This window comes from Canis lupus, chromosome 28 (assembly GCF_003254725.2).
Source record: "Canis lupus dingo isolate Sandy chromosome 28, ASM325472v2, whole genome shotgun sequence".
In the NCBI taxonomy this organism is placed as follows: Eukaryota; Metazoa; Chordata; class Mammalia; order Carnivora; family Canidae; genus Canis; species Canis lupus.
This window is the reverse complement of record NC_064270.1, coordinates 35,566,849-35,590,715: the sequence shown is the minus strand read 5'-3', so window position 1 is coordinate 35,590,715 and position 23,867 is coordinate 35,566,849. Positions and strand designations below refer to the sequence as shown.

The following is a 23,867-nucleotide window of genomic DNA, read 5'->3' as shown; positions in this document are numbered from 1 at the left end:
GTGAAAAGGGATCCTGTGTGTGGCTACTTGGGTCCACAAGGACATGAGTCTCCAGGGGCAAAGAAAGCAGCCCATCGGGGTCAGAGGAACAGACTGGAGACTTCTGCTTGGGGACAGTTCCAACTGGGGAGGAGAGTCTGGGTGTCCCCCATACCTTCTGAGCCGACGTTTATGGCTTTGGGGTTTCTTTGCCACCCCTTGGACCCCCTTCCTTCCACCATCTCTGACAGCCTCTGTACCTGCTTCCACCTTCCCACAGATGTTTCCAGATGGTACATGATAGAATGTGGAACTAGGCCAAAGAACTCCCTCCCCCTGCAAAGTTTCTGCTTTATGAGAAGATATACAGTCAACAAGAGAAATAGATGCACAATAAATGATCACAAATGGGGAAATCTGTTAGGAAGGTCAGGACCTGAGTGGGCAAGAGCAGAGCCCCCCCTTAGATGGTGGGGGCTTCTCGGAGGCAGTGACGTCCTCCCTCCCGAGCCCTGCAGGTGGAGCCAGGGAGGACCTCTGTGCAGAGGGTGAGCAGGTGGAGAGGCCTGGAAGCTGCCTGGAGCCTGGTGCACCAGAAGCCTGATGAGCCGAGGCCAGAACCTTCGTGGTAGGAAGGCCATGTTGTTGTTGTTGTTGTTGTTATATAGATTTATTTATTTTATTTTATTTTATTTTATTTTATTTATTTTATTTTATTTTATTTTATTTTATTTATTTATTTTATTTATTTATTTTATTTTATTTTATTTTATTTATTTATTTATTTATTTATTATTATTTATTTATTTATTATTTATTTATTTATTTATGAGAGAGAGGCAGAGACACAGACAGAGGGAGAAGCAGACCCCATGCAAGGAGCCCAACATGGGACTCGGTCCCGGTTCCCCAGGATCAGGCCCTGGGCCGAAGGTGGTGCTAAACCACTGAGCCACCCGGGCTGCCCCATGGTTTTATTCTAAGTACAATGGGCCACCATTGAAGGGTTTTAAGAGAGAGCATGGTGGCTGGGCTAGCTCTGCTGGAGAGCCAACATCGATTTTCTTTCCCCCAACTTCCTCTCTGGAATGGATGGAGGGGCCATAAAATAAAACATGAATTTTAGACCTACATTGTCATGTTTCCCAGATTGCTTTCCGATAAGTCATGTTGTCACTGTCCTCTTACCACCCGACAGGGAGCTTCCAGGAGGGAACAGACGACTGTGTCTGCTTTGGAATCAGCCACTGTCCTCGGCCAGAACACAGTGTCCCGGGGACTGCGGGCCCATTGCATACAGATGCACAGCAGGGAACTGGCAACATTTCAATGAATAAATAAGGCGCTTAAGATGTTTTGGCTATGGCTGCGGTAATCTAAAATGAAAATCAAAAATGTTTGCTGCAAATTTAAGCATTAGTGATCACTCCAGCAGCCACAGGATAAAGAGCCTGAGCGATGAGCATCACGCATGCCAGGGGTGGCGAGGTTGTGCCTTTTTTGTCGTGGGAAGGGGAGAAGTAGGCTGCAACTCTATAAACCCGCCATGTCACACAAATACATTAAGGAGAGTCTGTGCTAAAAAGAGTCCAACATTTTAACCCACAGAAGCCTTAAAAATGACATTATGTATATTTCAAAAGCAGTTTTTAACCTGAGATGAATACGCACCATTCTGCACATTTTAAGAAGGTGTTGCAAAGGTCGGTTTCCAACAGAAAAAAATTATTGATGACTCATGAATAAACATTATTATCATTTATATAATAAGTAAAAGGCCCCAAGCCAGGGACACCCCATTATGGCACTGCAATGCCCTCACTCCTTCCCGTGCTAGTCTGCAGTTAATTCAATCTTGCCCTCTCTCAATTCCACCGCGTGCATATCTTCCCAACTGTGGAACCAGCCCACTAATATTAAAGTGGTAATCAAGATTGCCTCTAAATATTCATAGCAATAAATGACTCCCTTGTGCCCCATGAATGCCAGGGCTGTAGTCTGAAGCTTTTATTTAGCGCTGGAGAGGGATCTAGTTATTTCAGAGTCCCTCACATGCACTATTTTAATATTGTTGTTCTGCTTAAAAAATTAGATCCCTCCAAGCTTCCAGTATCAACAGTTAAGATGAGTGAGTTTGGGTCAGAACTGATCATCAGCTTTAAAAGGATAATCTGGAAGCCAGGATGGGAATGGACTCGGCCATTGACCCTACATCATATTTTCTTTCACTTATTCCCTTCCTTCTGGTGGCTCATTGCCACCTTATTTCAATTTCATGATCTGGTTTAGATTTTTTTTCTACGTTGCTGAAAATTGGCTGTTTTTTAAGGGCATGGAAACACCAAGGAGATGCTGCTGCATATCATTCCGCCCATTGGGAAAAAAAGCAGTCGGAGACATCCCTGTATCCATGAAAAGTTACATTTATTGACTGGAAGTATTTTGTAGCCACCACGGGTGAAGTAATTTAAAGTCAAGTTTGGGGGAGCTCCCAATTACACAGATTAAAGTAGGTGACACAGCTGTGGAAGAAACTATGGCTAATCAATAAATCGCTTTTAAACATCTGTTCACGCTTCCAGTTAAGTAGATTGTGCTGGACAGGTGCACAGGGGTTGACCCCAGATGAAGTGCAAGGCAACTGAAGTCCGAGAGATGGGCATGGGGTCCTGCCTGGAGCCTTATTTTGCAGAACTGCCCGGGTGTGCCATCTGGGGGAGCCTGCCCACACAGTTTCCATAAGGAATTTACAAGAAGAGGGACCTCTGAAGAAACCAACCCTGTTGACAACTTGGTCTTGGATTTCTAGCTTCCTGAATTGTGTAAAAATAAATCTCTGTTGGTTAAGTACCCAGTGTGTGATATTTTGTTATGGCAGCCTTGGGAAACGAATATAGGGGGCTTCTGAGATTCTGCTAATATCTTGACTTCAGCTAAGTGGTAGGTATCCTAATAATTATTGTAGCGGGGCACCTGGGTGGCTCAGTCACCTAAGCATCCAGCTTTTAATTTCAGCTCAGGTCATGATCTCAGGGCCTTGAGATCAAGCCCCACGTGGGGCTCCATGTTCAGTAGGGAATCCGCTTGATATTCTTTCCCTCTCTCCCCCTCTGCCCCTCGCCCTCTAAAATAATAAATCTTTTAGAAAATCAAAAATAAAATTGTAGTAATACATGTTATATACTCTTTTTTTTGGATATACTTTTCTCAGTTAAAAAAGTGGAATTATATTTATGCCAAAACATTACTGGCCTATTGATTAGCATTGAATTAATTCACTCAGCAAATGCAGTTCTTTAAGCATTCAATAAAAGATGCAGTTCCATTAAGGTAATCAATATATCATTTTTTAAGAAAAGGAATGCTATATTTAACCAGCACTAGTTCATTATCTCCAATGTATGAAAATCAAAAGAAAATGGAATGAATACATGCTTTTAAACTAAGCAATCTAATGCAATTAGTGGTTTTGAATGAAAATAGCTCTCTGTTCTTTTTCCCCATTGATTTCTCTTGTACCATTAAATCTCAACTAAAATATACAGATAAAGCCCTTTTTGCCTCTCTAGGGAAAAATGTATTAATTTGAAAGATGTTGACATTAGAATGTTATAACAGCTCCTGTAGGGACTTCATGCAGAATTAGTACAAATGTTAATGTTTAAAGTAACTAAATTTGGGGGGAAAGGGGCAAGGGGTGCTGCAAATATTTTATCTTTATTCACAAATATAATTCTCAGGATTCATCTTTAAAATGTGATACATGTATCAATAGCTTAAGCTAAGACAATTTGTAATTAAAGTAAGTTATTTACACATATATAAAATACATTCAAATATACCTACGTTTATAAACACTGGACACATCTTGACAAAATATTGAGACATTTTTGTTCTACTATTTTATTGCAAACTTAATTAATAATCGCATTTTTCTAAGATATAATTAATAAGTACAGGGACGCCTGGGTGGCTCAGTGGCTGAATGTTTGCCTTCGGCTCAGGGTGTGATCCTGGAGTCCCGGGATCGAGTCCCGCGTTGGGCTCCCTGCATGGAGCCTGCTTCTCCCTCTGCCTGCGTCTCTGCCCCTCTCTCTCTTTCTCTCTCTCTCTCTCTCTCTCTCTCTCTCTCCTTCTGTGTCTCTCATGAGTAAATAAATAAAATCTTTTTAAAAAATTAGTAAGTGCAAACTGCAAACCCTGGAGAAGAACATCTATGCATATTTGTAATTAAATCTCAGTGTCAGAAAATACAGGCAAATTTAGGCAAAATTCCCTGTGACAGACTCAGAAGCAAACAGGACTTACAAGCATTTTTACACATTATATTAAAACTTAAAGAAGTAAAGTGTGTTTAATGTTGCATAGGATGAGAATAGTAATATTAATTTTAAAAGTTCAGCAAACAGTAAGAAATCTATAAAATTCTTATAAACACCAGATAGGGTCAAAATACAGCAATGAAGATGTATGGTTTTTGCTAGATGTTTGTGTTGTCTTTTGCTAGAATGAGCCTATACAAAACAAGATCTGTTTAAACCCAGAAAATATAGATAAGCAGTTCATTTATATGGGAATTTACCAGTTTAACTGTGAACCTTAAGTAACTCCTTAAAAAATATCACTCATCAATTAAAATTGAGAAGAGCTTTCTTAATGTGCACTTAAAAAAAACAAAACACTTGGGTTTACACCTAATCATATCCCCTGTAGGCATCAATATTGAAAATAGTCTATTACTCAGGCAGCAGTTAGATGATGCAAATTTTAGGTCTTTATTCCTGACTCAGAGATGCTCAATGAAGATAGAAATGTCAGCTTTCTGCGAAGGTAGGAACATTGTCGCTCTGCCCTGTCCAGCAGTGGCAGCAACTAGCACATCTTGCTATTGAGTCTGAAATGTGTCCCGTGAGGCTGATAAACTGATTTTTTAATTTTATTTCAATTAATTTAAATGTAAATACATATGTGGCTAATGACTGTACTTGACATAGAAAACTATCCAGATGTGCAAAGGGCAGCCCTTAAAATAAACTAATGTTTCACCTTTTATAACGCTGTCCCAGTCACACGGCACAGTGCACACACATTTTAACCTTTTCCCAAAACTGATGTAACTTTCTCTGGTTTTTGTTTAAATTTTGTCTCATTTTAACTAATGTTGGAAACTTCAGTCCATTTTCTCTTATAGTAACATGGGGTTAATCCACAGTATCAATGAAATGCTATGTTGTTAAGAAAAGTCTCTTGAACTCTAGAGTTACGATAGTGCCTTTTAAAACTGGAATATTAGAACACGACATATCAACTTCATACTTTCATTACACAAGCATAAAACCGAAAGAACTTACAAAGGCAGGCAAAACCACAACTGAAGTTGGTGCACTGATCTGATGCAGTGATGACATTTCAGGGGGGCTGAGCCGCCGGGAGACAGGCACCCTTGGATTTCTGGTGCTATTTCCATGCGATGACCCAGCTCTCCTCCACTTTGCTCCTCTTAAGCCATTCAGGAACCTTAATTTCTGCCCTGGGCTTTGATGGCATCCGGTTGACCACATCATTTGGGAGTTAACCCCTCCTTTGCCCTTCATACGTCACTGGACAGTCAGGGGGGCACTGCCAGGCTCCCACGTGGGCCCTGGGTCAGAGCTGAGCCAGGGGACCTATCATCACAGGTCATCAGAATGAAAATGCAGCATTCATTTTTAAAAACCAACGTTGAAAATTATAAAGTCCCCAAGCGTGAAATGCCTCCTGGATATGTAAAGCCCCATTTGGGACATGCTGGCCTGGATAAAGTGGGGGACAGGTCCAAGTGACAGTGCACTAGGGGTGCACAACAGGAAAGGGGGTAGGTAGGGGCTTCATAGGATACCTGTGTGTTGCCAAATAGATTATGACCTGGTAAGGACTCTGAATGATGGGGCTCAAAGGTAGGAGTGTGGCCCAAGCAACCACCCTGGGTTAGTGGGGAGGGGATGGAGAGTAAGGGTTTGGGTTAAGGGACACTGTCATGCAGGCACATTCGCAGAGCAGCACAAGAAACTCCCTGGGATTTCTAGGGCAGAACAGAGTGTGGTTCCCTGGAGCACAGAGGAGAAGGAGAGTGTGGCTTGCAAGGAGAAGAGGTTGGTCAAGACATATGCCCTATGTATTAATTCTTTCATTTACCAGATATTAGTCGAACTTCTATTATTTGGCGCCTTTGTGGACAGTAAGCAAGTGGATGCACAAATCAACATACTGAGTTATTACAAGTGGGAAGGAAGTTCTTTCTTACCCAAGGAAGGAAGGGACAGGAGACAGCAGGGAAGCATGCCTGGGAAGATGGGCATGCACTGAGATGGAGGAGTAGGATCAGGTCTCCCTGACTGACTGACACCAAAGCTGGTACTAAGTGGAGGAGCTGGGGGGCGGGGGGAGCCTTCTGGGCAGAGGGAACAGCATGTGCGAAGATCAGCACTACAGAGGAGCTCGGTGTGTTTGAAGAGCTGGCAAGGCCAGCGTGAGTGAGGAGGAGAGCCACACGGGCAGTGCCAGCCACTTTGAAAGGTTGGCAGCTTATCACCGGACACCAGTGCAGGCTCCTTATAAGCGGAGTTGAGTGTTTTTAAAGATGAGCTTCTGCAGCTGTTGGAGAGCAAATGGGAGGAAACCAAAGGTCTATGGAGGGGACCCAGGTTGGTAATCCCAACGAGAGGGGACCATACTTTGAACTGGAGAGAGGCAGAGGCATGAAAGATGTAATGGGACTTGGATTTTGGAGGACAGCACTGCAGGGCCTTTCCACGGGTTAAGAGGAGCTGGAGAGGGATAAAGTTTCAGGCAGGACTTCACATTTCTGACATGAGCAGTTGAAGGAAATGAAGGTGCCCTACATAGAGACAGGGAAACTGAGGAAGGAGTTCATTATGGGCAGTGGGGGTAGTCAAGAAGGATCTCAAGGGTATGTGGCCAGAGGAAGGGGGTGCAGGTCACATCCACACCGTCCTGGAAGGGGGCACGTACTCCAGAGTTGGGTCGTGGGTGACCTGATCTCCTCCACTTGGGATCTCAGAGTGGTCCCAAGGAAAAAAAAATATTTTTCTCTCCCTCCATTGAATATGCCTTCAGAACATTTGAAGGTTGGCAAGTCGAGATGAAATATGTTTCAGCTGATTTCTCTTATTTATCTTTCAGAATCATCCAGAAGTGTTAAATTTTCGAATTCAACTGGAAAGCAAGGAACTGATCATAAATCTGGAAAGAAATGAGTAAGTCACATTAATTCTTGTGTCCTGCGCCACAGGAGAAAGTTAGGAGCTGTGGGCTCAAAGTGCCATGGAATTTACATTGACATTTAGAGAAACAGAACGAAATGCATGGATTCATAATCCCAATTTGGATCTGAGGCTGGAATTAACTTGGGAAAAAAAAGAAGTGGAAAAATGAAGAATTTTATCACTCTGAAAAAGAACTTTGTAAATCAGCAGGTTTTTCTCATACTTCTGATGTTTCTGTGTTTCAGGGCCTGATTTGTCAAGGATAGAATTTAAGCATCTTCGTTCAAATAACAGTGTTCCATAATTAGTTGACTTTTGGCAATTCCTGGCTTATATAAGGAGAAATAGCTTCAAATGAGTAGAATCTCTTTTTTTTCCCTGAGAAATACCAAGGGTTTATTTATCTTTCAGAGCTTGTCTCCAGTGGTACAAAGTATTTATTTTATCTTTTTATTTAAAAATTTGACCTTTTTTTGCAAAATTATATAAATTTCCAAAAATGGTATTACATTTTCTTCCTGGAGCAGATGGATATTATTACATATTTTGTACGACTTCCCAGTAGAAAACTGTCTGCTTCAAGGCATAAGTAACACAAGCCTGGTCCTTGTCATCCTTTACACCCTGGCTAGCCCCCTGGGTTCCTCAGACCCCGAGGACCCCGTACTCTTCTATAGAAAAGATCTGCATGCTTCTAATTAGCATTCTGTATTTGAAGGTGTAAATGAAGTTACCACATCCTGCTTGATTTGAGACAGGAGTTTCTATCTTCTAGAACTACTGGTTCCTATTCCTCACCCATCGGTGAAATGCTGACTTCTTGCTGAAGTGATAATGCAGATAGGAGAGCTTCGCTGGAATGAGTTCTGTCAGAGACGGATGTCACAAAAATCTGCCTCTGTGGCTCCATGTGAGCAAGTCAGGTCATTTACAGAATCCGTGCTTTGCTTGGAGGGTCCCAAGCAAGTCAGATCAATGAGACAGATCATCGTGGCCAATTCTCACATTCAATATCTAACACCATGGCCAATAGTGATTTAAAAAAACAGAGAGATCCACAGAAATATATACATTTAACAATAAATATACTTAACTTGAATATATGTAAAGTAGCATAGCCTATTCCTTGGGATCTACAACCTGCCTCCTCATATATCTTGTATGTTTACTCCCCTCACCATTAAATGGGTTAAAATCATCTGTAAGCAATACAGAATGTGTTTTTAGCCTTCCTCATGACTTGATGCTCTTTAAGTAGAGGTTCTGGCCCAGGTCTTAAATGAGCAAGGGGGCTGAACAGAAACTTCTATGTTGCCTTTGATATGTCTGTCTCAGCAAAGTAGATGTGTTCGTGCTTTTTTTTTTTTCTATGTAAGAATACCGTGGGACATTTTGATTTTTGTAAATTGCTGTTTGTGTGTGGTTTTGAAAAATATCTAAGCAGATGAAACTAGGTATTCCCTGAAAGATCAAAAGGGGGTAGGGTTTCTGGTGGTGATGCACGTTCTCCATGGGGTTTTAGGATTGCCACTGATTTGGGGCAACTGCTCCTTTCGTCAGTGTTGGGACATGCAGTGAACAGCGGGAGTGGTGCCAATTCCAGACTTGCAGGTGGTAGTTGGATTGCAGGTAGAGGAACAGAAATCAACTTAATCAAAACCTTAATCTATTTGTTTTTACTCTAAAAGAAATACATGTTCAGTGCAGAAAATTGAAAAATGTAGGGGGAAAAAATGAACAAAGAGCCAAAAGAAAACATTTCTATTACCAAACATAATCTTGATTAATATTTTAGTGGTTGTCCAAAGACATGTTTTCCTTATAAATAGGCTTTGCTTTTTTTTTTTTTTTTTTTTTTTGGTCTTCCTAGTGGATGTTGTGGTCTGTATGCAATTTGATAACCTGCATCTTCAATGAGCTTTATAATGACATACTTTTCCATATAGAAATGCAGCTCTTAGTGCCCTTCTGGTTCTCTAAGCCTGTGAAGTGGCTCAACTTCGTGGTTCTTTTTGAAAATGGTTTACTGTCTGTTAAGTTAGATAGTATAACACACAATGACTATTCTATTCTATGGTGGATAATTTGTATAAAATATAATTTTTAAAGGTGCCTTAATATGTTCACTTCCAATTCTGGACCTTTCACAAAATAATCTCAAAATTAGAAAAGTTTAAAACATAAAACCATCTTTTCTTGATTTATCTCTCTCTTCCCAACCTCACTGTCAACCTACATTTTAAAAATTACACAGTGTTGGATATGATCCTATGACATTCTATGGCTTTATTTTAATCATACTGCTTATACCAGTTGTAGGGATCCTGTTCTGCTAAAAACAACATTTTCATAATTAAAGCATGCCAATATTACTATTTTAATGTTGCATTCCCCCAAAATATTTCAACATAGTATTTTTGGGGGGAAAAAAATCACTTGTCTGTTCCATATGGGCTACACTCTTGAGACAATGAATACCAAAAATCTGTAAGTCTATAGGTAGAGTGAAATGCTTGTATGCTACTAGCTCTTGATGCTGTCAAGCCAAAATATAATCCATTGTCCAGTAGAAAGTAGAATTTTTATTTCCTATTGCCTTTGGCCCAGTAGATCCAATTAAAGAATTAATTCAAATGAAGCTATGAGAACTCAAAGATAAATGTTCACACAAGATAAATGTGAATATTTAACTAGCACAGTAGAGGGTCTGGCCAATCAAAAGGTAACCTGACAGTGCCCTGCATCATGCTGACAGGCTGGGAATCAGTCCTGTGTTTAGGATGTTCTCTGCAGAATATTTTGCCTAAATCCATAGGAGACTGATTAAGTAAATTATGACTTAGCCATGAACTAGAGCTCTATGCAGCAATTAAAGGCAATGAAAGGGGTCTTCATCATTGTGAAAACCATTCTGATATAATCAATGTAAACAGCATGTTAGTATTTTACATGGTATTCAGGTTTGATTTTAAAATTATACACATGTACGTGTATCTCTGACTAGTAAGACTGTGCAAGACATTTACTTTGTTCTTATTTTACAAAAAGAAAATATTACTATTAAAATTAGGAAACCTTTATACATCGAAGGAAAAAACTGTAAAAACTAAAAATGGTTGAAAAGAATATCGGAGCATTTATTGTTCATAAAAAGGAAATGTTGAGTTTTAGAAGGGCCGCCAGCAACTTTCAAAGGGCTAAAATGCTCTACCCATTGGATGCTGGGTCTTTAAATATCCAGAAATCTGTTTTAATTAAAAACCTGCTAGGAAATCATAACCAAAATAAAGGTGGCCTCAGAGCCTTAAATCCTAAGAGCCATAATCCAAAGTTAATGCTTAAAGAGGGTCATGTAATTAACCCTACTCAAAAACTCATCACATACACGAATTCCTCATGAAGCAAGGATAGAGTTTGCATTAAATAGTTGTTTCAGGGAATCTCTTTTATTTGCCTCCTAGCATCCCTAATTTGTGCAAAGATCAGATGCTGTTCACTTAAAATCTGTGTTTGTATAGCCATAATTGAATGTTTAAAGAAACTCAAAGCTTCCCTGGAGAAGCATTTTTCACAGTGTTGCTGTCTGCCTGCGGAACTGCAGGGACCACTTTATGACTTCCATAACTCTCGTGGGTCCCCGTGGGCTCTCAGACCATGCCTCAAACAGGTGCTCCATGCAACTGCATCTTTGATCAAAATGCTTTATTAGACAGGCTGGCCAGGTTAGACGTCCGTTTTTCCAGTTTAGGGTAATTAGAAGTGATGGCGGTAGATCACACTCCCCACATCTCGCAAACCTACTGAGCTTCCTGTTTTGAAGCCTTGGCCCATCACTGACAGAAGGCAGGTGCTGGGGGAGGTCCGTAGCCCACTGAATTGCTATTTGCCAGGTCTCTGCACTTGAAGAACTCTGGCATTGGTTTTTATTCTGTCTGGAATGATTCCAGGCCTCTCTGAAGGGGTAAATCTAATTAATATTCCTTCAAACAGTAGCAGAAAGGACATTTTAAATTTGTCAGGCATGAGTGTAAATATCTGGGAAGGTGTTCATTTGACAACATCTCTCAGAGTCTCATGATGTAGGAGGGAGAAATGTAGCTGGTGTAGAGATAGCATTGGATAGGTTAGTGGTTTGCCAAATAACTACCCGGAGGTTATGAACCTACTGTTCGTGTTGACCCAAACTGTGCTAGACAGCTGAATTGAGATGCAGTCAGTGGCCCTAGGGCTGTGTACAAGGCCTCGTCCTGACCCACGATTTCCAGAGCCATCTCTGTGAAGACATAAAAGGTGCATCGATCACACTTCTTGGCAACACAAAGCTGGAGGGGGTAACTGCTCTCCATCGCGGAATCTAGATTATAGAGATTTCAGCAGTGTGGATCAATGGGCCAAAACTAACAAGATGAGATTTAATGGGGATAAACGTAAAGTCCTATGCTTGGGTTAACAGAAAATAAATGTTGTAAGTTCAGAAAGAAATTTACTCATCGTTCTCATGAATGAGACCCACAAACTCAACATGAACGCCTGAGGCAGTGTGGCTCTCTAAGGTGACTGCCACCGGGGTGCGTGGATGGGTGCCCATGGCCCTAAACTGGAGCGGCTGTCATGCTACTGTGCGGTGACACCCTCAGGCCATATCCAGAACTGTCCCCTATGTTGCTCCACTCAGTCTTGGAGAGCAGCTCGCCCCAGTTCTCATTCCCACCTTCCATCTCCTACCAACCAGAGATGTCCTTAAGGCCAGGGCCAGGGCCTCACTGTCCCTCCACCCACTCGCACGGGGTCTGGCTAGTAGCAGGCACTCAATGAGCACTTACCATTTGAGTGAAAGATGGAACATGGGCAGCCTTCCCAAGACAGAAGTGAGTTACCAGGAGGTTGAAAGTCTGCCGTGGGTGATATAAGAACAAATAGTTATTCAAAGAGAAAGCTTCTGGAAAATACAGAGGGTTTGGAGTCAAGAACCCAGGCTTTGAAACCCAGCTTTGCTTCCAACAACAAGCTGCTTACATTCCCTGTTTTCTCATCTGTAAGAGGGAGTAAAAGTCTGCATATAGTCTGTGCTGGGAGACTGGAGCTCGTGTTGTTTTGACGATCAGGTTTGAACAACTCACTTGACCTATTCCTGTGGACCCAGCAATATTTGTTGTTTCACCTTGGCTTCACTGAAACTGTATCCTGTTTCAAACTTCCAGAATTAGTGGAGATCAGATTATTCCTAATCTTTGCCCATGAGTCTTGACGATGGCCCAAGAGCCCAGTTCTGACAAGAGCTGGAAAGGATTAGCGTGGGTTTCTGTTGCTGTAACAGTCTTAATTTCACAATATTGACGTCCTCAGGGATTAAACATTTTTTAGTTTTTGTGCATAGATTGCTTTTTTTTTTTTTTCATTTCCACTCTTGCAGAGGAAGCCCAGCCTGCTTCCTCTGTCCCTGCTAGAACCTCCATCTTTAATCCACCGAGTGGTTCTAATTTTTGACTGAAATAGGGCGAAACCACATCTAGGAAACTCAACTGTCTACTCTCATGGTTTTGTCTCTGCGCTTCCCTTGTACCAGCCACAAGTCTTTATTGATTCAAATGATTAGTAATTAATCAGTAATCAATGAAATCATTTATTTATTCACTTAGTCATTTGTTCACACATACTTATTTGATACCAGATACCTTGTCCTCTTGTGAACAGGCCATCACAAAACTGTAATAAAAGTCAGTGGGGCTAAGAGCTGAGGAAGACAAGTATGAGGCCCAAGCTGGCCTAGGGAAGGACGCCATGTGACGAAATAGCATCTGAGCTGTATGCCAACTGGAGTGAGCCAGGTGAAGGACAGCAGAGGGTAGAGGCTTCCCAGAGAAGGAGGAGCAGGCATAAAAGTCTTAGGGGAGGGGAAAGGAGCTTTGAAGTGTTTCAAAAACTAAGAAAGTCCGTGTGCTACTGAGCAAGAAGGAGACAGTGAGAGAGAAGCGGAAGCCAGCCCATGCAGATAAAATCCATGCAGGATTTTATCATGCTCCATGATAAGGACCTGAGTATTTTCTCACAGGGACAATGGTACCCCGTGGGAGCAAGGCCTGTAAGCAGGACCATGGTGTGATAGAATTCAGTTTCTAGAATAGCATTCTGAATGCATGTGAAGACAAGATTGGGGGAGGTGAAGAGTGGGTGGGATAAGGGGCTATTTATATCGGTGGTGCTCAGGGAGGAGCTGGTAATGGCCTCAGCAACAGAGAATCCACAGAAAGGAATAGATGGGGGGAGGGGGGGATGGTCAGAAATTGATGAGCAGTTGAATGTGTCAAATAATGGAAGGGATAATTCTTATATATGAAATGCTAAAACATTGATAACCTTTTTTTTTTTTTTCATTGATGACCCCTGATCAGAATAGAGAACTCTAGCAAAGGACCAAGAACTTGTTCTTTGAGTAATGGTTACGAACACCAAGACCTGGATCATAGTGGGCATGGTCCCCAGAACTTTGCAGGAGGGTCGACTTTGGGGTCTAACAGAACCCACTTGGGAGGTGATCTGTGGAAGGGTATCATGTGGAACTGGACATGACATTTCTTTGAGTGCCATGGGTGTTTGTGGCTGACCTAAATTTAGCAGTGGCTGGGACATCATGAGGCCCTGGCCATGACCCTGAAAATGTCTAGATAGCTGTCACAACCCAAGGTAACGTCAGTGTTCCATGTGGTATCTGGGTAGAAACACAGTGGGCTGAGCGTGTGGCCTCCAGGCTTGCTCTAGGCCCCATCTCACATTCTTCCTGTGGTCTGTCTCCATGTATTGGGTGCTCCCTCTGCCGGGAGTGCATACAGAGACCCCCTATCCTCCTTCAAGTTTGGGGCATTATTTCAGGACCACTCAGCACCAGGATCACGTGGGGAGCTTCTTCTAAAGGCAGATGCCTAGCCCCATGTCTCTCTATTGAACCAGAATCCCCAGTTATAGGGCCTAAGGACTGTATTTTTGAGACATTCCACAAGAAGTTGTATTCATAACTGGACACACGAAGCTATTTACATTAAATAAAATTAAAACTTTAGTTAAGTCATTACATTAGCCGTAGTTCACATGCTTATTGCCACGTATGGCGATACAAACATTTCTATTATGGCAGAAAGTTGTGCTGGATAGTGTTGGGACTTGCAGAGAAATGCCAGCCCACCAGATCCTTCTAGTTTGGGGTTTCTGTCTTAGCTGATGCATTGCTCATGGGAATGGTCTTTCCTACAGGAGGTGACCGCGCCTTTTCCAGTTGTCCATTCCTGCAGCATGATCAGCTCCATCCCCTACTTTAGGGCATTGGGCTGTACCAGAGGGCTCACCTCTGCACTTTGATGAAGTGGGGAAAGGACAGTAGGAAATTCTCTGAGCATGACTATAGACTCATACAATTGATGGACTTCCACCATCTTCTAACTAGATCAAACCCCTTCTGAATTCAGTTTAAGTCTCTTAACATTTAAGTTCTTTCTAATTGGGCTAAATTTCGTTTTCTGAATAAGAACTGAATTCCCTTGAGCTTCCCTCCTTATTTCAGTCTTTGAAGTTGTACAGACATTGGAAAAGGTCAGAATACCATTTTTAGAGTTTTTTGTTCTCCAACTTGACTTAACTTTAAAGTGTCTTAACTGGTTAAGATCAACCTTTCCAAAAATGGTGCCCCTTTGCCTTCTAGCTTGAGAGTATGGTGTCCTTGAATGGACTTCTTTAAAGTTTGAAGGGTTTGACAAGGTCTTTGATACTGAAGTGGATTTCCAAGTCTAATTACGTCACTTCCAATCCTTCACTTCTGTGCCTTGGGTTTATGATTTTCTGATGAAAATCCCGCGCATCCTTAGGACTCCTCCCCAGAATACTGCATCCTAAATGGCTGTGTGCAGGCATATGGTCTCCACTGCCTGGAGGGCAAGCAGGTGTTATCATTGTGGCTGTCAGCTACCTGACCCTTCCCTGTGGTGTGGCCGGCATGGTGATATATGGATGCCATGCAAGCTGGTGTATATATGGCAGGTCCCTTGCCTTTTTCCAGTTTTCTCATTCTCGACAGAAAGGACATAGTGTTTCTGTTTGCAAGACATCATGACTTTTCATTGATCAGGTAAGATGTAAGACTAACTCTCCAGAAAGCTTGGAACACTTTTTTGGCAGTTAGATTGTTGAATGAGGGTATAAACACAGCCCCTACATTACATTGGTTTGCTGTGTTAAGTCTTTAAATGATCCCTCTTCTTAATTCTTGACTTTGCAATCTTGCGATCCTTGTGGATGAAATCAAGTTGCTGCCGAGTAGAACTTTTCATATGTTTCATGTTATCCCCATGGTGTCCTCTAGCCCCTTCCTCTGGCCCCCGGGGTTTTCTGTTAACCAGTAGTTATATCTACAGCCTTGAGCAGATGCAGGTTTTCGTTTTTTGGTAGGACTACATCACAGGTGATGCTGTGTCCTCTTGCATCACATCAGGAGTTTTGTGATGTTGGATTCATTGCAGGATGATTCACGGATCATCCTGAGGCTTCTATCATGAAGCCCCATGTGAGCCAGGGTCTGTGGCCATTAAAAATGAATGTTTAGATCAGTTCTTTCTTTAGGACTTGCAAAGGGATGATGTTCTAATTCTATCATTCCTTCTTCATTGGTTAGCCGGAATTCTTCTAAAGAGAGCTTTCCCTCATTAACTGTTGGTTACCCTCACGTTTGTGAAAAAGGAGGAAACACCTCTAATCATTGCTCTGCCTTTGCCTCTGGGTAGCTACTGTATTCCTCATATTTAGCACCCACACTTTGGACTGCAGAGTCCCCTGTTGAGCACCCACATTTATGACAGTTTCCATGGGGATGCAGAGGTTATGCCAGAACCTGTCCCTAAGCAGCTGCTAGAGTACAGGACATAGGCCTGACTCTGAAACTTCTCTATAGAGACCCTCATTTTCTTGTTCTTTTTAAAGCAAACGTGTCCCTGCATCCTGTTTGAAAGCAGATACTCAGGGGTCAGAATAGGAAAGCAGGGACAGATCCCAGACTTGCTGGCATGAAAACCATGGCTCTGAAGTGGAGTCCAGACATCACCTGTCCCTCAGGGGCTGTCTCCGTGCCAATGCCAATGGCAAATTAAGGCAACTGTTTCACTGACAAGCTGACTTAGACAAAAGGAAAGTGGCAGTAAATTCTTCAAAGGCCCACAGCCTGAAAAGATGCAGAGGCTAGCGACACTCACACAAGTACACCTGAGAAAAATAGAAGAAGGGGATTTATCTAAAAATGTTAAATAGTCACTTCTTTCAGTGTGCTGGTAGATTTCACTGTGGGTTGAAGTGGGCTTAACATAAGTGGAGAACAGAATTTATTTTTTGAAGATTTTCTTCCTTATGAAAAACATGTGGGCAGATAAATGATGATATAAGAACAATCCCCACAGCAGGAGATTTATTATGGGAGATAATTTATTTATGCATAGAGTTATTTTCATGGCACTTCTAAGGCTACCTCTTTGGTCTTAACTGGCCAGGAGGGTTTTGTTGATCAGTTTCTTGTTTTTCTTTAAAACTCCGACAGTCTCCAATGGAAATTCCCTTTATGCTGTTAGTGACCAAGCAATACCCAGGCGACAAATCTCAATGCCACAGAAGTTCCCTTGGGAGTTGTGGAATAGTTTTTACATGTGGTTTTCACAAAGTAAAGAATTACTAACATTTTTAGTAAAGTCCTGGTGGTGTTGTATATTCATTTTCATAAAATATATAGAATATTAGGAGGTTGGTTAAGTGAAAAAATACATATATAAAAAATTCATATATATATGAAAAAATAATGTTAAAAACTTTCTATATAAAAAATTCATATATATATGAAAAAATAATCTTAAAAACTTCCTAAAAGTACTATACCTAAAATTCAATATATATGTTTAAAATACACTTAAGTTTTGGATCAAATTTATTATCGTTCCAAATAGAGTCATGCTTCTGACTTGATTACATTACTTCTTATGCTCTATAAATACTTCTTCATTCAAAAGTCTATATTTTTACATCAGACCATAAATAACCTGCATAGACTTTACACAAATCTCTTTTTGTTTCGAAAGCTGCTTATTCAAAACTGATGTTTTTTCCAAAGTAACTTTTGCATGTGGAACCTAAATGTAATCATTGATGAAGCCATAGATTACTAGTCTGTTAACCAATTGATTTACGCTCTATCATATGCCAGAAAATAATTCAAATTTGCTAAAAAAGACACATAGATTAACAGACTTCCTTCAGATGTATAGACTATCCCTACCACTGATGAACTAAGTGCGTCTGCATTTTATTTTATTTTCAGAGCAGCAATTCTGATTCATATTGATAGAGTCATGAAAGTGACCATTTAGGGAAGTACGATGTATGCCTGTCATTGGTCTCCTTTTTTTTTCCACCAGGTGCAAAGAGGTTTAGTGTGGTATAGGGGCGAAGCATTGAATCAAAAAGAAGGAAACACAAAATTTCTGGAATTTGTAAGCTTTGTGACTTTTAGCAAATTAATTAACCTCTCTAGTCTTCATTTCTCTCATCTATAATCTGAAATGAATGAAGGGGATAAAGACATACAGACTTCCAGTTGTAAACTAAATAAGTCATGGGGATGAAAAATACATAAGGAATATAGATGATAATATTGTAACATACTTATTGTGGTGAGCATTTCATAATGTGTTAATTGTTGAATCACTGTGTTTTACACTTGAAATGAATTTAACATGTGTCAGCTGTACTTCAATTAGTAAATTTAAGAACAAGATATTTCCCAAATTAAAAAAAATGTATATAACAATGGTTTATCAGCTTAGGAACTGGGTTGGATGGTTGTCAAGGGGCACATTTCCCCTCTAAGATCTATGGCCGCAGTAATTTCCTGAATTAGAATACATTCTTACTTGTCCCAGAGGAATTCTTGAACTGGACATACTGGGAGAAGTTGTACTTAACGATAATAGATGAGGAATCATGAATAGCATATTATATTTAAGCATCGAGACCAATTAGACAAATCCTGTGAGAGCCAAGGCTTCTTATTTAGCTGTATTTTAGCGAACCAGGAAACCCTGAACGAGTATCTCCTTCTGTGTGGCTCGGAGCTCTGCTCCCTGGAGACCTAAGAATTCTGTTCTGGTGAGAGATTTAAATATGTGAGATTATATATCTGGGGGAGATGTGTGTGCTCAGGAGAAACTCCTGGCCAACACAATAAAGCAAGCATGGGATACTACACTGTGGGAGAGACATGGCGGGAAGCATTGACTCTTGGCCTGAGGCATAGGTGTCATTTGTTAGAAGTTGGAGAGCCTTGATGAAGTCCCAATAGTTCATTTTCGCTTTTGCACCCCAATGATTATAGCAGCAATGTCCACAATAGTGAATGTATGGAAAGAGCTCAGATGTCCATCAACAGATGAATGGGTAAAGAAGATGTGGTGTATGTATACAGTGGAATATTACGCGACCATCAGAAAGAATGAAATCCTGCCATCTGCAATGACGTGGATGGAACCAGAGGGTATCATGCTGAATGAAATAAGCCAGTCAGAGAAAGACAAATACCATATGATCTCACTCATATGTGGAATTTAAGAAGCAAAACAGGGGAACAAAGGGGAAGGGAAAAAAAGTAAAATAAGATAAAAACAGCGTGAGACAAACCATAGAGGCTTTTAACTCTGGAAAACAAACTGAGGGTTGCTGGAGGGGAGCAGGTGGGGGGATGGGGTAACTGGGTGACAGGCATTCAGGAGGGCATATGATGGGATGAGCACTGGGTGTTATATGCAGCTGATGAATCACTGAGTTCTACCCTAGTAACTAATAATACAGTGTATGTTAACTAAATTGAACTTAAATAAGAATTTTTTTTAAGTTAGCCTTCACGACACAATGATACATGATCATCACCTTAATCCCCTTCAAGTCTTCAAAAATAATTTTTAAAATAAACATAGTAACAGAAGAAAGGCATTGAGGTGCCTCCAGGATGCTAGCTATATTCTGTTCTTAAACCCAGTGATGGGTGCGTTGAGTGTTCGTTTTTTCACATTCTTTTATATATACACTATAGGTCATGAAATTAAAACACCATCTTTTTCCTGGCAAAACCTAACACAGTTTTTTGGTCCACAAAGAGCAATTGTACTAATCCTTTTGAGCCCTGTTATATGTTTCCTTCTTTCCCTCTGACCTTCTTGGATTGAAATCCTGATTGATTTGCAGAGAACACGGTCATTGGAATGAGTTTAAGAAAAATGAGCACCTTTTGTTGCCAATAACAGGAACTGGATAAATATTTCAATGAACTGACATCATTTTTTTTAATAATCATTGGCATGATATTCCTGTAAATGGAAATACACAAATATATATAAAGAGTGGAATTTCTCAGAATATATTTGTAATTAAATTTCTATACTGACATGAACATACAGAAATATACTTATATCTCCTAATGTATTATATAGTTACAACATTACATAAATATCCGTCATCATCTTACACAGTCATTCATTTTGTTAGGTTGAACTAGTAACCGATATGCTATGTTTGGAAGAACCTATTAGTTCAGGTTATGTTTTCAGTGATTTAGCAAAAAAAAAAAAAAAAAAAAAAAAATCTACAGTAGTGCAAACTTGATTTATGCCCTGAAAATCATCTATAGGTTTTGATTTAAACACAGAATTTAGGGCTTCTTAGAAGGTAAGATTTGAATGTCAGTTCCTTCAGACATTTCTAAGTGGGGGATTAAAAAGATACTCCATTAATAAAAAGGATTTATTGATGATCCTTTTTATTAATGGAGAAGAGAACTTCTAATCTGAGGTGTGTTTTGCAATTTTTATTTTTCGTATTTTGATATTAAAATACCTGATTTCCATGTTACTCATTCTGCTCTTTTGTTCGTGTTCCTTCATCTTTGCAGAGGCTCAACAGACTGTGTTTCAGACACTATGCTGGGGGCTGGGACATAGAAGTCCTACAGCGTCCCTGTTCTCTGCAGTGCTTATACCCAGCCCCATTTTATAGAAGGGCGAAGGACAGGCTTGTCTGAATTGATTTAAAACAAATGTGAAAGAATATCGATAAATTAAGATTTCTGATTAACGTACGGGGAAAATTAGGCAAGGGATATACTTTTCTTCCTCTTTTTTATCTTTGCCCTGCCTTCTTCTCCAAATATTTTCTTGTCTTTTTTTCTAAGTATAATTCCTTTAAACTCACTAGTACATTTGTGTGTGTCTATATCTCTCTATAAATACCTAACTAAATACACATGACATGTTACACAATTACGTATTTCCCAGTACGATCCCTGGATGGTCTGTTTCTGCCCTGATGCCTTTGGGGGGGTCTGACAGAGGTAGATATTGTTCCTGTTGCTCTGCCACAGTGAACTCAATCTGTCTAAAGACTGATGGTCCCTGCCTTTGAATGACAGCTCTTGTCGCAGGCACTGTGGCCACAGTCCCCAACTCTCTGTCAGTTTTCTGTGTCGCCCTCCCCACCAGCCTGACCCGCCATCCAAACAAGTAACTGGCCTCCGGGAAAGGGAAGGATTGTATCAACCTCAACGTGTTCTAGAATGGGTGATCTTGCCTTTAAAGATTTTTTTTCTTCCAATTTTTATTTTTTACCCTTTTCCCCAGTAGTCCAATTTTTCTAAATGAGAAGCAGATGAAAAGTGGGCCTGTTAGTTCTTCCAATCTCCTGTCTTCAGATGAAGTTTTCTTGGTTCCTATATAGAATTTTTAAGTGTTTGGGGCTCTCCCAGCGGCTCTCCCTTTGGACTCTCCTGTAAACACTGACCATTTTTGATTTATGAGAATCCCAGGCAGGAACAGAGATCAACTCTTCAAATGCAAATTTGCATCCAGGTTTGCCTGCGAGTACAGGGAGTTCAGCAGGCAGCTTGGAGCGCTGGCTCCCGACAGTCTGTCCTGCTTTTCCAGGACAGATCTGGAGAGTGGCATGGGGATAATCTGTGCACAGCCAAACTGCTGTGCCATTGTGGATGGTGGGCCCTGGGTATCACCTGGTCACATGGGGTGGCGGCTGGCCTCACGCAGGGCTGTCACCTCAGGGAGGTCATCCAGAAATTGCCCATCCAGAAATTATTCAAAGGCCTGAATTCAAAGGCAACCAAAATCACTAGTGATGGACAGCAAATCCAGAATTTATTCTCAGCAGCCCTGGGCAGCCATGTCCACGGTCAGGGCCAGGGTGACCTGTCCAGAGGGACATAGGGGAGACAGTGACCAGGCCAGGAGCCATAGGGTGAGAAGATCGGACTGGAGGTCCCACAGTCCTTACGCAGTGTGGGTGCTAGTCCAGCACTGAATCTCCATGCCTCAGCCACCTCATCTATAAAATGGGGATAAGACCTCCTAGAGTTGAGTGGATTGAATTTTTCCCAGGGCTGGGCCTGCAACAGTGCTCACTGTATGAGCCTCACTCAGTGCCGGGTGGAAGGGAGCCAGGGAGCGGTTCCTGCCCACAGAAGGCCCCGTCCTTGGGAACAGAAACTTGGTGGCCTCCACGTCCAGCCTCTCTCTCTCTCCAATGAACCCCCTTACTCCTTGTCTGTTTTATTGGACATCCTACTTCTGCATTCCCTTCGTAGTCTCAGGCTCCTCCCCAGGGCACAGTGCTTATGCCCAGCAGACACCTGCTGGCCCCAGGTTTCAGCCAAGCCTCTGAGGTCTCCAACCTCACCTTCCAGTTACAGACCCAGGAGGCAGCGCATTGTGCAAGGTGGGGGGGGGCCTTCAGCATCCCCCGAAATACCTCTGTTTTTCATTGTTTTGACTAGCTTACCCTGCAGATAAATGTGTTTCCTTTATTTCTGCATTCTTACAGGGGGCCTTCAGGGTGGCACATCCCTGCTTCCTGCCACCGCTAATGGGCCAGCTCCATATCCCTGTATTCTTTAAATATGTGTGTATATATATATACATATATATATATATTCAGTATTATATCTAATATATATATTTTATTTATTCTTTATTTAAATATGTGTATAGATGATATAGATATAGATATAGATATAGATATAGATATAGATATAGATACAGATATTTGGCCCACCAAGCCAAACCATGAGGGTTTCCAAAACTTTTCTACAGGTAGATGTCAGCCAGCTGGGTCACTTGTACTGGCTTACTTCTCAGAGGGTGACTTTGTTTCCACAGAGGCTGGGGAAGAGGCGCCTCCTCCCCACTGGGTAGACAGCGCCCAATGAGCACTCAGGGCCATCGCCGTGGAGAACAGAAGAAATCAGGATGCCACACTTACATGTAAAAATCAAGTATTAGAATTGCATTTCCCCGTAGTGAAATATTTAGTCGTTTCAGACCAGATCACGTGCCTGAGAACCTTTAAGTGAACAACAACAAAAACATATGAGTGACTTACTGCTTTTGTTACTAAGGAAAGCGTGTGATACCTCGTTCAATAAACAAACTTTACAAAACTCTTGAAAACAGTCCTTGGAGCCACTAGGGCTACAGCTCATTTTATAAACTTATTATTTGACTCTGCAGAGCTTGATTTGTCCTTTTAGATCTTCCGTGACCTTTTTAAAAAAAAACAAAAAGTATTTTTCTTCTGTGTCACATTTACTCAGCTATCTAAGAAGGTTATTTATTTTACTAAACAAATTGGAAGCATCGGGCTGGGACGTGATCTTCATCAGGATTTTATGAATTTAGGAATTAACCTCTCGAAGCCTTGGCTCGGTGTCTGCAAGATGGGGATCGTCAAGACCATCCCATTGGTTTAAGAAATCAATAAGCCGTGGAAAGAGTTAGTGTACAGCCTGAGACCTAAGTGTCCCTTAAATTTTAGCTGGTGCTGCTAATTCAGTGGTTGTGACCTCCTCCACACAGTAGGCACCGTGCAAACACTGGGGCGCCGTGGGAGGGAGGCGAAGCCATCCTGCCCCCAGAAAGCTGGCAGCCTAGCGGGGCCATGAGTTGCCAAAGAGAGGAGGCTACAAACAAGGAATTCTGTGGTTCTAAGCATCAGGAGTGTGGACGAGAGGAGGCAGGAGTGGGTCTCTTTCAGAGGCGGGCGGGCAGGCTTCGGGGAGCAGCGGAGGCGCACAGGCCCCATGGGGCAGGAGCCAGTGGCGTGGAAGCGCTGGCAGGCGGGGGCCCGGGGGCTGACCTCACCAGCTGGGCACCCGCACACGGCTCGCCCACCGAGCCTCGGATGGGTTTTGGGCTCTGCACTATGGGAAGCGACGGTGAAATTTGTGTTTTAAAAACGGCACCTGACCACCGCACAGAGAGTGACGTGGGGGATGCCAAGAGCAGGTGTCGGAGGCCACGAGGGATGCGCAGGGGGCACTCATCGAGTGTGGGAGCCGTGAGCGCCGAGGGAGAGGAGTTTAAGAAGTGGTTGGGGGATGCCTGGGTGGCTCAGCAGTTTAGTGCTGCCTTCGGCCTGGGGTGTGACCCTGGAGTCCCGGGATCGAGTCCCACGCCGGGCTCCCTGCGTGGAGCCTGCTTCTCCCTCTGCCTGTGTCTCTGCCTCTCTCTCTCTGTGTCTCTCATGAATAAATAAATAAAATCTTAAAAA

General features: G+C 41.9%; 1 protein-coding gene across 1 annotated transcript in view; it reads left to right on the top strand.

Moving 5' to 3' along the window:
- Positions 1-23,867, top strand: part of ADAM12 (ADAM metallopeptidase domain 12) — a 331,074-nt gene that overhangs the window by 79,327 nt on the left and 227,880 nt on the right. Inside the window, exon 3 of the mRNA XM_025467614.3 lies at positions 7,162-7,235. Within this exon, the coding sequence (XP_025323399.1) occupies positions 7,162-7,235 (74 nt within the window). The remainder of the gene's footprint in view (positions 1-7,161; positions 7,236-23,867) is intronic.